The sequence below is a fragment of the Rutidosis leptorrhynchoides genome, chromosome 8 (genome assembly GCF_046630445.1).
Source record: "Rutidosis leptorrhynchoides isolate AG116_Rl617_1_P2 chromosome 8, CSIRO_AGI_Rlap_v1, whole genome shotgun sequence".
Lineage (NCBI taxonomy): Eukaryota > Viridiplantae > Streptophyta > Magnoliopsida > Asterales > Asteraceae > Rutidosis > Rutidosis leptorrhynchoides.
In genome coordinates this window covers 243,210,154-243,225,985 of record NC_092340.1, presented here as the reverse complement: position 1 = coordinate 243,225,985, position 15,832 = coordinate 243,210,154, and the positions used below count along the sequence as shown (strand labels likewise).

The 15,832-nt window shown below is 34.5% G+C and overlaps 1 protein-coding gene across 1 annotated transcript; it reads left to right on the top strand.

The window, feature by feature from the left end:
• Positions 1-2,737: 2,737 nt before the first annotated feature.
• Positions 2,738-9,717, top strand: LOC139864062 (protein DETOXIFICATION 34-like). Its single transcript, XM_071852648.1, has 8 exons — positions 2,738-2,826; positions 3,359-3,791; positions 4,048-4,673; positions 5,246-5,541; positions 5,627-5,745; positions 5,860-5,946; positions 6,177-6,234; positions 9,239-9,717. The coding sequence occupies exons 1-8, from the start codon at positions 2,738-2,740 to the stop codon at positions 9,715-9,717; spliced, it is 2,187 nt and encodes a 728-aa protein (XP_071708749.1).
• The last annotated feature ends 6,115 nt before the right edge of the window (positions 9,718-15,832 follow it).

The window sequence follows — 15,832 nt, the reverse complement described above, 5'->3', positions numbered from 1 at the left end:
AATTTTATGAACAAAATGAAACTAACTACGTTCAAACGGACACTTTTTAAAAACCGCTAAACACAACGACAACCCGTATCTTCCTGCTCGGCGCGAGTTAAATTTTTTCGACAGCACCGTCAGACTCGAAATAATTTTATGAACAAAACGAAACTAACTACGTTCGAAAAGGACACTTTTTAAAAACCGTTAAACACAACGACAGCCCGTATCTTCCTGCTAGCTACGAGTTAAATTTTTTCAACAGCACCGTCAGTCTCGAAATAATTTTATGAATAAAACGAAACTAACTACGTTCGAAACGAACACTTTTTAAAAAATGCTAAACACAACGACATCTACAACGACGCTTAACACATGGGCCGCTTTCCCTTCTGTAAATACATAAAGATACGTTAAATATGAATAAGCAGGCCAAAATCTCCCGCCGCATCGCGCAGGCCGGTTCCGGACTAGTTATTAAAAAGATAAAACAAAATAAATATGTACTAGGTATACAGCTAGCATATTTCGGTGAACCCCACCTTAAATTAAAATAAAAAAATATACGGAGTAATTTCTTCATCTTCAACCTTTACACATACATACATATATGTACAGCACCCATGAAAATGGGTTTGAAGCTCCAACAAAAATTAAAAAATATGAAATTTAATCAAGAAATACACCAACATATACATATACTCCCGTACTAAGATATTTCATAGAAGCACTAAACGAGGGACGAAAGGGTGGGCGGTGGCCTGGGCGGCCCCCTAGTCGAGCCGCTGTCATCGGCGCCCAGGTGGGCGGTGGCCTGGGCGGAGTCCAAGACAGATCCGTTGGGAGGGCACTTAGGAAAATAAAAGATTTACAAGAGATTACAAAGTCATTCTTGCCATTTAAGAGAATATTTACATCTATGAACAAGAGCTAAATGAAAAATTACATATACAAATTGATCTAGTTTGTTTTTATTTCTTCATTCTTCTTTCTTCTTTGTAATATTTCTCACCATAAAAATTTATCAGTTGTACCATACAATTTTGATGTATTTTTTTGCTAAGAATTCAAGCTATTTGCTAAGAATTCAAGTTAGGGCTTCGATGGGAAGGATCATATCGAATAGTAAAGGCAATTGATAATGGCTTATAATCTTATATATGCACTCAACGCCAACTAGTGAGGAGTTGAGAAGACCTTGGAAGGCAATATAGTTAAAGAATTTTTATGCGTAGTACTGTATTTTCAGATAGCTTGATCAACTATCTAGAACATGAAATGTGGTTATAAACAGTGTTGTAAAAAACCCAATTACACTCCGATTAGTCTCCGATTAATCATTTTTTAGAGAAACTCGTTCTGAATTTTCAAAATCCGTTTAATTAATCGATCAACGTCAATTGATGGGTTAAAATCGAATTTGGTGAGTAAAGTTGGTCAAAGTCAAAATTGGTCAGCATTTTAACATAAATTTAAACTAGAAATTTATAGTTTTTGTACAAAATGGACAAATTTAGACAATTATGTTAAAGTTTATGTTTATGTTTATGATTTTCTTCTATATTTACACATATAATTTTTGAAATTTAATATTTAAATGAATAAAGCACAATCCGATTAATTCCCGATTAATCTCCGAATTACCGATTAATCCTTCCAAAGTCCTGACCGATTAATCCCCGAATAGCGAATTTTGTAACCTTGGTTATAAATGTAAAAATTTCTTTGAAAAAGTAAAAAAATAAAGAAATTGTTCTTACGACGGAATATACATATTATCCGGCCGAGGATTTGATTAGTTCAGGTGATACAAAGCCGTGTGTCATTCCTGCCCGCATAAGAGATAAAAATTCTCGGTGGCAGAAATTCAGTCTTGAGCAAAAAAGATTGAATCGACAGTGAATGGCGTAGACTTCACTGAGCATCGAAACAGATAAATGTATCTACCGCCGTCATGACGTAAATTATAAATAAACAAGGCTAGCCACCTCAATGATTCAAGTAATCACATAAATAAAGCTTTAGCATCAATTCAAAGTACTATTTTAAAGCCGCATAATACATTAGTGCAAAACACACAACGAAGAAGAACGGTTAACACTTGGTCAAGCTTATGGTTTACACACACAAAAGGACATTTATAGACGGAAAAAGACGCTTAACAGACATGAACATAGCATTAAAGGCATTCCGGCTAGAAGAACATAACAAATTAGCAAACATGTCGCTCAGCATTTTGCGTAAGCGCTACAGGCCGCTTCAGATGCATAAGCCCTAAATATATAAGAACATAGCACGTGAGCAGCACAAATGTCACGTCAACATAAAGTGCAAGGATGGTTACACACTTTTCGAATAAAGTAACTACTAATAGGGCGACATGTGTATCTCCGAATATAGTGGAACTCTCGAACTATGAATATGCTACCTTAAACATTAATTTTTTAGTTATTCAAGTTTGAAGTATTTGGAAGATTGTTTGAAGACAATTTAGTTTAATATGATACGCGTTGACATGCATATCACATCAAACTGGGGGACTTAATAGTGTATATATTAATTAACAAGTTATTGGGCTTTTCCATGATTTAAGCCCATGGGCCTTCCTTGCAAGCTCAAGTGTTGGCTATAAATAGAGGGGTTCGCCACCTCATTTGAGACTGAGATGAAAGATCAGACACTTCACTTTGTCTCTTACACACACTTACTCTCTCTCTAGACTTTCTCTCTCTAGTCGTTGGCCATCAACTTTAACATGGCCATCAACCTTCATCCTGGCCATCAACTTCATCCTGGCCATCAACTTCATCCTGGACGCAAGGCACAAGACACAGAACACATGACGCAAGACACAAAACATAGGACACATGACACAGGACGCACATGACACAAGACGCAAGACGCAAGACACAAGGCACAAGACATACTTTTTATACATGACACAGGCAATTTATATGTAAGGCCCTATCTCTAGATTGACTTAAGCTACCCTACAGTAATTACACCGTAATCCGGGTCTGCAGGGATATATATATCTCAAGGGTAAACGTCAATATATATACTACCTAGTAGAAAATACGTATCAACAAGTGGTTTTATCAATCTAGATTGTGAATTTATTACAACCCTTCTATTAATTACTTTAGACAAGGTTGTTTTATTGGTTTTAAAAAAGTCTCTTGAAGTAATATAGTATGATGTTGGTGGCCACATGTAGGTGATCCCTACCTTTGAGGTTCCTAATTGATTGATACTAACAAACTTGGTCAAACAAAAGTTGAATATCATACAAATTATATACAACAATCTATTTTAATTTATCTGACTTCATTCTATAGAAGAATAAAAAAAAGACAAAGAAATGATCTAATTTTAGGATTGCAAAAATTGAGGGTGGTAAAGAAAATGCAGAGGGAACAAATGGAACATCCTCTGCAAATTCAATGTCTTCCAACAAAACATTTGTCATACAATTTCCAATTGACGAAGTTGAGCCTGAGAAAAATATCTCAGGCTCGGGCACATCAGAACATGAGGTGACGCTTCACCATTCGCCCACAAAGGCGATGTTGTTGAATGGTGATAAAAGAGATTATGTTGGCATAAAGAACTTTCAAGATGCCAAAATTATATACATATTGGAGTCTAAAAAATTATGGGCGATTGCGACTCCTATTGCGTTTAATATTCTTTGCAATTACGGTACAAATTCTTTCACAAACATATTTGTTGGACATATCGGAGATATGGAGTTATCAGCGGTCGCTGTTTCCTTATCCGTCATAGCTAACTTTTCATTTGGATTTTTGGTTAGTTCATAAATCTCTCCACGATAGGTAGCGAAATGGGCGGGTCATATAGGTTCATATAAAAAAGATAAAACTTTAAGGCACTTTAATTATGTTGATCTGTCAACACTTTTTTGTCATTTCTTATGTGAAATATGATAAAAAAAAATCATATCAATACTAAGAAAATACATTGTACAATCTAAAATTACTCATATTCATACTTTTATGGCTTGTTAAAAAAATTCCTTAATCCTCATATATATTATGCATATAGCTTGGCATGGGAAGTGCCTTGGAAACGTTATGTGGGCAAGCATTTGGAGCAGGCGAAATTGAAATGCTCGGGGTTTACATGCAAAGATCTTGGATAATCCTAACCGTTGCATGTTTCTGCATATTGCCTCTATACATTTGGGCAACGCCGTTACTAAATCTTTTAGGACAACGTGACGACATAGCAAATCTAGCCGGCCAATTCTCTATACAAATCCTCCCTCAAATGTTCTCCCTAGCCTTAAACTTCCCTACACAAAAATTCCTACAAGCTCAAAGTAAAGTCACAATTTTAGCTTGGATCGGGTTTTGGGCGCTGATTGTACATGTATTTTTATTGTATCTACTTATTAAGGTGTTTCAGTTAGGGACTTTAGGTGCTGCAGCAGCTTATGATTTGTCATCATGGGGGATTGCGGTCGCACAAGTAATTTATGTTTTGGGATGGTGTAAAGAAGGGTGGAAAGGGTTTTCGTGGTTAGCGTTAAAGGACTTGTGGGCGTTTGTTAAGCTTTCTGTGGCCTCGGCGGTTATGATTTGTTTAGAAATTTGGTATTTTATGACGATTATTGTTCTTACTGGGAACCTTGATGATCCTATTACTGCAATTGGATCCTTATCAATTTGGTGAGTCTAAACACATAAGTTAATATCTTACGACAGCCCCCGTGGGCAGTGGCGATTCTAGGATTATAATCAATTGGGTCTCAAAAATTGTTTCACTAATAATTATATTTAAATGCTATTTTAGTGGTAGTTTACCTTTCAAAAAATACAAATTTTAGTGGTAGTTTACTTTTTAAAAACTACAGATTAGAAAATATATGGAGTCTGAATAGTTAAATTTAGTGATGTCCTTTACATATTAAAAGGAAAACTATAAATTTGAAAACTATATTGGTTTCTTTTAGTAGCGTCTTATACAATTTAAAAGGTATTTTGTACTAAAATATTTTCAAACTAGTGGTGTCCTGTAACTCCACCGGATTGTTTCTAGATTCGCCACTGCCTGAGGACGTTAACACGGTTAAGACACTTGTACTATTAGGAAACTGCCACTGTAAAGTTAATAATGCCCCTGCTAAATACAAGTGTTTGAAACTTGTTAACGCCAGGTGTAAGGGGCTGTCATTAGCAAATTCCTATAATAAAAATGATATTATTGAAGTCAATAAAACATACATCCTTTTGAATCTCAGCATGAACATAAATGGATGGGAGGGGATGTTGTTTATTGGAATCAATGCAGCAATAAGCATACGGGTTTCAAATGAGTTAGGATCGGGGAACGCAAGAGCAGCAAAATACTGCGTAATGGTAACAGTGACGGAGTCTCTTTTAATTGGATTTATCTCAATGTGCATCATCTTGATCACCAAAAACCATTTTGCTGTACTATTTACCGACTCAAAAGAGATGCACAAAGCTGTGTCACATTTGGCTTACCTTCTAGGTATTACATTGGTTCTCAATAGTGTTCAACCAGTTATTTCAGGTATAATTATTTATAATTGTATATTTACTATTTCTAAAGATATTAGATTTTGGACTTTATTGTTAAGTTTGTTAATTATTTGTAGGTGTTGCTGTTGGGGGAGGATGGCAAGGACTTGTGGCTTACATAAATCTTTTCTGTTATTACGTCGTAGGCCTTCCTCTTGGGTTCTTTATTGGCTATAAAACACGCTTAGGAGTCGAGGTATTAAAGAATTACATGTCGATATATGTTTTTTAAACATTCAAAAAATTGAAACTAGTGAAGAAAGTTTATGTAATGTTTAAGTTTTGTTATGGAATTTTGGTTTTTTGGCAGGGTATTTGGATAGGAATGATATGTGGGACTGCTTTGCAAACATTCATTCTTGTGATCATTGTGTTGAGAACCAATTGGACTGATGAGGTATGACTCCTTTACCTAAATCTTTGTAAACATATTTTATGTATATGTTGTGGTGATAAAATAACTAGTCTTGTATAAAAAAGATTCATTGGAGTATATGATTAGTACTGCATATTATGTCATTTTTCAACTGAGTCCAAAGAATAAATGTGTCTATCAAACTATATATATTACATAAATGAATATTGCTGTTATTTGATAAAGAGTGAAATTAATCATTTGATTTGTAGGTGGAACAAGCTTCAGAGCGAATGAGGCAATGGGTTGTACGAAGTGATGATAAAAACAGTGACCACAAAATTCCACTTTCTAAATGATTCTTGAATCGGATATGTAAGCATCGCGATGATCATTATCGATGCGTGTAAGGTTGTGATTGTATGGAGGTTTAAGATTTAGAAGTTACCAAAACATCTAGAGAATTTGATTGTATAAAACATCTAGCTTGTATAAGTTTTACTCTTGATAATATTTTGTAATGTAGAATTTAGCATACCACTATGTAGATCAGTTTTGTGTTATGTAAACTCGGATATTTAGTTACCATTTACACGTTAAGAAAAGTATTATTGTAGGATGATGTGTGTATGCATGATAAGATACTAAAGGAGCCCAAAGAAGTCCAACAACAATAGATGGCCCAACATCTAAGGCCCAAACTCTTGAAGCATTCATCTCATATATAGCCTCTTTCATACCCACATTTTTGTAATGATATGATTCTAGTTCTAACTATACTACTTTAATCTATATAATTAAAACAATAGAATTAAATAAAATAGATCAGATGAATAAAAGTGTCTAAATTAATTTAGACTCAAAGTTCAATTTATAAACCTTATGATCTATTTGATCAAGCAATTGATCCACACACATTAACTACAAACTTTACACCTTACATGACGTCATGAATATAATAATTAGTTAAAAACCTGTGTTATTGCAGATTTCATAAAATGATGATATTTTAAGACAGTATTCAACACTGATAACACAAATAAATAATAAAACATTCTAAAAGTTTAAATTTGTAAAAATATAAATAAAAATAGATAAAGTAACATCTTTTTAGAAATGAGTGAAGATCGAAAAACAGAAAAATCCACATATGATACTTCAGTTGATAATAGAACTAATAAAATGTTTTACCTAAGGTATGAACATACATAGTAATTTAAAGCGTAGTTGACCCTATATGATGATTTACAAACAATAAAAGATTGAATATTTTTGTTGAATTGTAATATCGATGTGTATTATTATGAATGAGTATCCAGTACATGCAAAGAGGCCATATATAGCTAAAGACCCTAAAGAGGCCATATATAGCTAAAGAGGCCATATATTTCTAAGGTAGAATGTGTAATTTAACCTAGGGTCATACTTTTGAATGGTTTAACGAATTGAAGATCAAGTGAATAATTGTCTTTGTTTTAAATTACGTAGATAAAAAGATAGTAGTTGGTTTTAAGCTAATAATCCTAACTGCGAAAAAGTAAAGGTAATGGAGGGATATCCGGAGTAGGCAGATCAGGAAAATGTTGACCAAGATATCGGTTTGGGCTAGGGAAAGGTAATTGATGTGTCAAAAGTGTGTGCAGTAGTGCTTTATCTTTTATTTCAACTTTTAAATTTATAAAACCTTTATTTTACTTTTAACATCCTAACGAGCAACAAGACCCGGTCAGATGTAGTATTTTAGTTTATCGTCCCAAGAGAGCGTAGATGCGGATAAGAGTTGTCTTATTATATAGTTTAATTCTTATTAAAGAATTAAAGATAGATTTGTATGTCTTTTTATAGGATAAATTCTTATCTCTTAGGAAAGAGATGATTTAAAAATAATCAAAACAATGAAATAATAAGGAATTGAAGATTCAAAATAAACAGATGTAAATAAAAGCATTTACATGAACGAATAACTCATACGGGAATCATATTAGATAAGTTTCATGACTTATATTAACACAAAGCAGAATAATAATCATAGACCAACTATTATCCCTTAACACGCTAAGCTAAGTGCTGCATATCATTCAATAAGTAGGACTTAAAGTATATGCTAGATATATGATGTGCATAACTAACATCTCAATTCTTCATATTTAATTCAATTACATGATACATATTAATCTTGTGATAAGGATCAACCTGCAAATAGACTGACAAATTATATAAGCTATTAAACACCAAGTAGATCAACTCAAGTTACTAGCTGAAAGTCAATTACTACTAAGTTCTCATGCAATCATTAATTAAACAAATCCAAACAAAGGTTCTTCATATAAGCGTAATTCCAATTAAACAAGTTTATCACTATTATGCTGTTTAACCTAGTTGCATGCAATTCAATTTAATAAGTTTGATGGACTAGATCTAAACAAGTAGCATGAATCGAATAATAGATCATCGGATCAAGTATTAATCAACCCTAAAATCATGTTATCTAATCATTAAGCATGGAAAACAAGTATATTAAAGTATAACAGATTCAAAGCAGTTCAAACATCATTACAGAAACTCAAACATACAGATCTGGAAAAGAACCAGAAACTGTACAGAATTAAGCACGAAGCCGGCGGCTTTGTTCTAGCCAAGCTAAAGGCTTGAACTGGTGAAGCCGGCGACTTCATCTGATTCCCAGACGAAGTTTAGTTTTTATCCACGTAACTACTACGAACTAGGGGTGTTCATCGGTTCGGTTTTTGATTTTTAGGTTTATTCGGTTCGGTTTTTTCGGTTTTTAAACTTATAAAATCAAAACCGAAAACCAAACCGAAACCAAATTTAAATATCAAAACCATAACCAAAACCGAACCGAAAACCGAATTTGGTTTCGGTTTGGTTTCGGTTAAAACCGAAAATCACTAAAAATAAAAATTCTAATCAGCATAAACTTACATATAAATTAGGAATAACGGTTGTTGAATTAATTTTAGTATACAAGGTATATAACATGTTTATTGTTTAATAAAAATGTAATAATACATCAAATATAATATAAATATATAAATATTATAATTATAAATTTGTTTTAATATGTTATTAAATTGAATTCAGTTTTTAATTCGGTTTTCAGTTAACCAAATTTAAAATTGTCAAAACCAAAAAACCAAACCAAAATTGAAAATAGTAATCTAGAGAACGATCAAACTGGAGAAACATTGTTTGATGCTGATAGAGAACTTGATGAATGGGGTAGAATGATAGCTGGAGATGTTAGTTCTTATGGGTGAAGCTTCAGATCTTGAAAACCTGAGTTTAGAAGTTGAAGAACCAGATATGATGTAAGATTCAGAAGCAGAAAGTACAGAAGATGAAACCGATTTTGAAGCGTTGAACGAGCAAGCAGTGAACTTACTTAGAAAGTGCTTATCGGAAAGTGATCGTGAAAAAGTGTCTGGGTTGACAAGAGCGAAAGATATTTGGGATAAACTTGAAGAGATTCATTTGGGAAAGGGTTTTGCGAATGATGATACATCAGTGTTCCTTACAGACTCTTCAGAATCAAAAGATGAGTTCGTTGATGGGAAGAAGACAAATTATTTTGCTTTTATGGCTGATACTTCCTCATCAAATAGTGCTCAACAGGTATCTTCTAATTCATGCTCTAATTCAAACATTGAATGTGCTAAATGTGTTGAATATAAGGTAACAGTAGACAATTTGAACAAAACTTATGATGAGATGCGGGACAAATATCATGCCAACCTTGTGACCAAAAAGATTGAAATTGATTTAAAAGAGGAAATTAAAGTTTATAAAAAATAGATTCATGATCTTAAATGTTATAACTTTGATATAAATCAAGCTTTTATCAAACGTGTTAACACAATCAACGAATTAAAGAAGGAAAATGAGTGTGTTAAAGCTGATTTAGAAGCAATGTCAATCAAAATGAAATGTTGGGCAAGTGCATCACAATGGAATGCACTGATGGTCAAAATCAATGATCCAAAAGGTAAAGGCATTGGATATAAGTCTGCATCTCCTCCTTTTCAAAACAAATACGTTAATGCCAATTTAGTTGACGGCCAACCAGAAGACTGTGTCCCTCCTAGCTACGAAGACTATGTTGAAAAGAACAAGAAGTCTAACTAAACTGAGAACATGACTTCAGATGAAACTGCTGAAGGTGCTTTAGATCATGAGAAAGATAAGAAAAATAGTCTAGGAGATAATACTGAGAGAAGAAGGGTGATAACACCAAGAGGTCCAGTACCAAAAGGTCCTGTTAAAATTTTGAAGAATCCTAGATTTGCTAACAGTACTGTTCCTCCTATTACCCCTAAGTCTGTTCCAAAAGAGAAATCAAATGATTCTCCTGTGTTTGTAAGAGGACAAGACCCCTCATCTTCAAACTCTAATAATGTGTATCAATTTAGAGGATATAGGGAGTTTCGTCAATGTTTTATTTGTGCTGTTTTTGGACACATTGCTGCTTATTGTCCTAGAAGATTTCGTTCACCTAGACATAAGATTGACCTGACACATGATGATTTTAGATCATCTAATGCTCATAGAACAGGTTCACCTGCAAATGATGAAATTTGTGATAAAAGGTTTAAGACAAACGTTGTCTATGGAGATTCTAAGAGAAAGAATTTCAATAGGTTAGTTTCACCTGTGAAGGGTAAAATTCCAAAAAGAAGTTTCGAGGCAAATGTTGTCGGGTCTAGTGATCAAGAAAGACTTTTTGAACCAAAGATGAGGTCACCCTTACAGAAAGCAAGTCGTAGAAAATATTTTTCACTAATCAGACCATGGATGAATCACTCAGATTCAGAGAGGAATGTCAGACGCCAAAAGCGTGACACCTCTCCTTCCAAATTTACTAAGTTTATGGTCTCAAATTATGAGATTCCTCCTGACTCAAACGGGAAATGGATGGAATTTCAAGCTATGGGTGTTAATGGACAACCTACTGCCGTTCGGGCGTGGGTTCCCATTATCAATTAACTTCTTAATGTGATATGCATGGAACCAGGGTACCTGCAAATAACACCTGGATAGTAGATAGTGACGCTTTGAGGCATATGACAGGACAGCTATCTCTGCTCTCGAATGTTCATTCTATTAAGGGAGGTTATGTTGCTTTTGCTGGAGATAACGGTGGTCACATTACAGCTCAGGGTTTGTTAAGAAATGAGAAAGTCAGCTTCGATAAAGTGAATTATTTTCAAGAGCTTGCAAACAATTTGTTATCGGTTTCGAAAATTTGTGAAAAATCCTTCAAACTAGCCTTTGATGATGAATATAGCTACATTTTGAAACCAGAATTTGTGATTCCACCCGATATGATTTTAATGAAGGCTCAAAGACAAGCTGATTTGTATATGTTGGATATGAATGTTGCTACTTCAACTACTGAATGTCATCAAGCTTTTGTTTCTAAAGCAACTGAACAAGAGTCTATCATATGGCATAAACGCATGGATCATTTAATTTTTCAAAAAATGAATCATCTTGTTCACAATAACCTTGTGGAAGGTGTTGATCTTTGATCTTTTCAGATTCCAGGAACATGTGTTCCGTGTAAGAAGGGAAAGCAGAGCAAGAAAGATCATAAGTTGGTTAAGTACAATCCAATCTCCGCTCCACTTGAATTGTTACATATGGATCTTTTCTGTCCAATCCATTTTGAAAGCATTGATGGAAGTAAGTACTATCTGGTTGTAACTGATGATTATTCAAGATTTTCTTGGGTGATGTTCTTGAAAGAAAAGTCTGAGACTTTTGAGAATTTGAAATTGCTAATCAATAGATTAGAGACATGTTTTAATCTCAAAGTGAGAAAGATTCGTTGCGACAATGGCACAGAATTTAAGAATCAGTATCTTGCAGGTTTTTGTATCGAAAAGGGTATCAATATGCAGTTCAGTTCTGCATATCCTCCTCAAATGAATGGTGTTACAGAAAGAAAGAATACGGTTTTGATTGAGACCGCTAGAACTATGCTAGCTGACTCATCTCTTTCTGTTCATTTTTGGGGAGAAGCTGTTGCAAATGCTTGTTACACAATGAATCAGGTTCTGACTGTTAAGCGATTGGGTAAGATTTGTTATGAATTATTTCATGGGAGATACACTAAAGCATCTAGAACCATTTGGTGCACCATGTACCATCTTGAAGAGAAAACCAGGAAGTAAGTTTGATGCTAAAGTAGTTACCGGCGTATTTCTAGGGTATAGTTCTCCTAACAAGCAAGTCTTCAACAACGAAACCAGATGTGTGGAAGAATGGTCCGAAGTTGATGTTCAGAGAAATCAACAGAAAACTACTCCTAAAAACCATCCTTGGGTCTACAACTGTGATGGGCTGATTGACTCATTCAATCTTGCTCCGGATCATGTGAAGAATGAAGTGGAATTATAAATGCTATTTGATTTACAGAATGCGCAAGAAGTGTCTGCACGTATTCAAGCTCCTGATCCGATGCCATCTATTATTGAACCAGTTCAAGAATCTGATCAAGATCCCATTTACGATACCTGTGGATCTAATATTTCAAGTGAAAGTTCAGAGAATCCTGAAGATATGGATGATTCTACGAATCTACATCACAATATACCTGTTCCTCCACAACCAGTTCCCAGAATTACAGCTGCTCATCCTAGATAGACTTTATTATTGGCGATCCTAATGCGTGTGTTTGAATAAGAAGACAAGTTCAGTTTAATGGTCAAGTTGATACTCATATGACAGCTGCTGCTGCATTCTTTGAGTATGCATGTCATATTTCTAAAATTGAGCCTAAGACAACAAAAGATGCTTTGAAGCATGTTAACTGGGTAATGGCCATGCAAGAAGAGATTTAACAATTTCATCGGTTAGACATTTGGAAGTTGGTAAAAAAGTCGAATGGTGTTAAAGTTGTTGATCTTAAATGGGTTTGGAAGAATAAGTATGACAAAGATGGTAATGTTATTCGTAACAAAGCTAATTTAGTAGCAAAGGGTTATCAGCAAGATCCAGAATTCGACTATGATGAAGTTTTCGCTCCTGTAGCCAGATTGGAAGCTATTCATATTTTCTTGGCATTCGCTTCATTCATGAAATTCAAATTTTATCAGATGGATGTCAAGAGTACTTTTCTTTATGGCAAGCTTAATGAAAGAGTATATGTCAATCAACCACTGGGTTTTGAAGATCATCTTCATCCTGACAAAGTTTACTGATTATGTAGAGCCCTTTATGGACTACATCAAGCCCCGCGTGCTTGGTATGGACGTTTATCTAGTTATCTTATCGAAAAAGGATATCAAATGGGGGCGGTAGACTGTACTCTTTTCACTAAAGTACAAGGTGATGACATTATCTTGGTCCAGATTTACGTTGACGATATTATTTTCGGTTCTACTAAGCAGGAACTCGTCGATGAGTTCGAGCAGGTTATGAAGGACGAGTTCGAAATGAGCAAATTAGGTCTGTTACATTATTTTCTTGAATTGCAAGTCGAACAGACGGATAACATGATTTTTCTGCACCAAGTAAAATATGTGAATGATATACTAGAACGGTTTAGTATGACTCAAGAACGTCCAGTTTCTACCCCGTTAGTGGTTAATCATTGAATTTCTTTAGATTGTGAAGGGGAACCTGTTGATCCAACTTACTATCGAGCAATCATCGGATCGCTCATGTATCTTACTGCATCAAGGCCGGATATAATGTTCGCGACATGTCTCTGTGCTCGATACCAAGTTAATCTAAACACAGTTCACCTTACAGCTTCCAAAAGGATTTTACGTTATCTTTTACATTCTCCTAATCTTGGCATATGGTATTCTAACGATGAAAAGTTTAATCTTGTAGCTTACAGTGATTCTGATTATGCAGGTTGCAAAATTACAACAAATCTACGTCAGGAGGATGTCAATTTCTTGGTGAAAGGCTGGTGACTTGGCAGTGCAAAAAGCAAACTACTGTCGCACTTTCCACATGTGAAGCTGAATACATAGCTGCTGCTAGCTGTTGCTCGCAAGTTGTCTGGATTCAACAGCAAACTTCGCGATTATGGGCAAAGAATCTTTCTCTCCTCTATTTATTGATAATACTGCTGCTATAGCTGTCACTAAGAATCCTGTTCAACACTCTAAGACAAAGCATATAGGATTTAAATATCATTTTATTCGTGATTGTCATGAGAAAAGGTTCATAGAGGTTAATAGAATAGGTACTAAGGACCAAAGGGCTGACCTATACACTAAGGCTTTTGATAAACCTAGGTTCTTGCTCCTATTAGAGATGAATGGCATTATTGATCTAGACAAAGTGATTTTGAATTTTGATCTGTGAGGATCAATCAAGCTTTTAGACTTTGCATGTAGCCTGCATGACTTATAGATAATTAGTTTATGCTTTTCTGTACTACATATTATCAAAGCTGTTTGCATAACTCTGCATGAGTTACTTAATTATTGCATGCTAGTCTGTAGATATTTTCTGCTTTTAATTTTGTTTAAAATGCTAAAAGACAAAAAGATTTATGTTTTTAGTATTTTAGGGGGAGAAAATGTTCCAACAAAAAATACCTAAAAAGTGAAAAATTGCCTCATCAGAAAACCTTAAAAAGTTGAAAAATCCGAAAAAGAGTTGTGCTGGTTATGTTATTGTTGGAGATGAAGAATTTACTGTACTGAGAATTGATATAACTAATTAGTAAGGACTTATTTGAACGTTTATGTTTATCTGTTGTGTGGTGTACTGATAGACGTGACTTACAAATTCTTGGCATTAGACAATCATACTAAGAATAACTATCATCTAAGAATCAGAAGTCATGGACGATCTGTAGTGTTTGAAGGTAGTCACCTAATTATCTCCGAAACTGTATCTAATGATAATTGTTGAGGAACTCAACAGTCGGTTGAAGGTATCCCCTATCATAATTGATAATCATTAGAAAAGGTTGGTGTTGTATTAAAGGGTTGAGGATTATCTGTTTGGCTGGTGCATACCACGTTGTCACGGGCCTAAGACTTAATAATCGAAACTAAACCCCGAAAATACAAAGAAAATTAGTTTATGTCGAAGTAAGTGTCCCTTCTCGCTTAAAGTTGAAAAGCATGATTCTTTATTGCGGACCGTTCAAGCATTTAAGGGAGAACACCTTCGAGTGATCCGAGCACACAACAAAGAAACATGAGTTCATGCGTAAAAATGGAAAATCCATTCATGATGGCGTTCAAAATCAATATATCAAAAGATAATGATATGCTGAAAAAGTGAAATATCAAAAGAAAATCAATGTCAATAATAATTAGCGTATCAAGATGGCAAAGTCCTAAAAGTATGAAGAATGTTGATTCATGAAGTGCTCATAAAGAACTCAGATCATTCTTAGTGTGACGCCCCCACGTAGCTTGAATTATTTAATCACGGCGTTCACATTGAACTATCAAGATTCTTGCCGTCTGCCATTAAGAGTTATACCCATTAAAATGTAAGTTGGAAAGATACTTACCTAGATATACTCTAAATACATTTATATGAAAGTTTATCTTTCGATTTCGTTTTCCATGTCAACTTGAACATAAAGAAGTTAAGGGCCCTGAGATTTATTTCGTGTGATGACTGGTCATCAGACAAGTCTGCTTTAACTGCAGACCAATTCCCGCGGTAAATAATGCGCCTATTCGGATAATTCAATATATTCTGAGATCTGTCGACCAACTAGATTGAAGATTGTGAACACATTGGTAGAAGTCAAAGGCTGATAGGGTTATTCAAAACGCCTTGAGAACCATCCTATTCAATTTGAATGAAGTACATGGATAGAGATAACGGAAAGTTACATGTAATGAATTGACAACATAATAAAAATGCACAATCATAAGTGATGAAAGAATCAAGGATTAATGAACTTAGCGTGATCTCAAAAATT

What these genes read in the sequence shown, in the direction of transcription:
- LOC139864062 (XM_071852648.1), top strand. Translation starts at nt 2,738, where the DNA reads ATGGCCATCAACCTTCATCCTGGCCATCAACTTCATCCTGGCCATCAA. An exon ending in ACTTTTCATTTGGATTTTTG is followed by an intron (nt 3,792 to 4,047) that starts GTTAGTTCATAA and finishes TTATGCATATAG; the next exon opens with CTTGGCATGGGAAGTGCCTT. An exon ending in GAACCAATTGGACTGATGAG is followed by an intron (nt 5,947 to 6,176) that starts GTATGACTCCTT and finishes TTTGATTTGTAG; the next exon opens with GTGGAACAAGCTTCAGAGCG.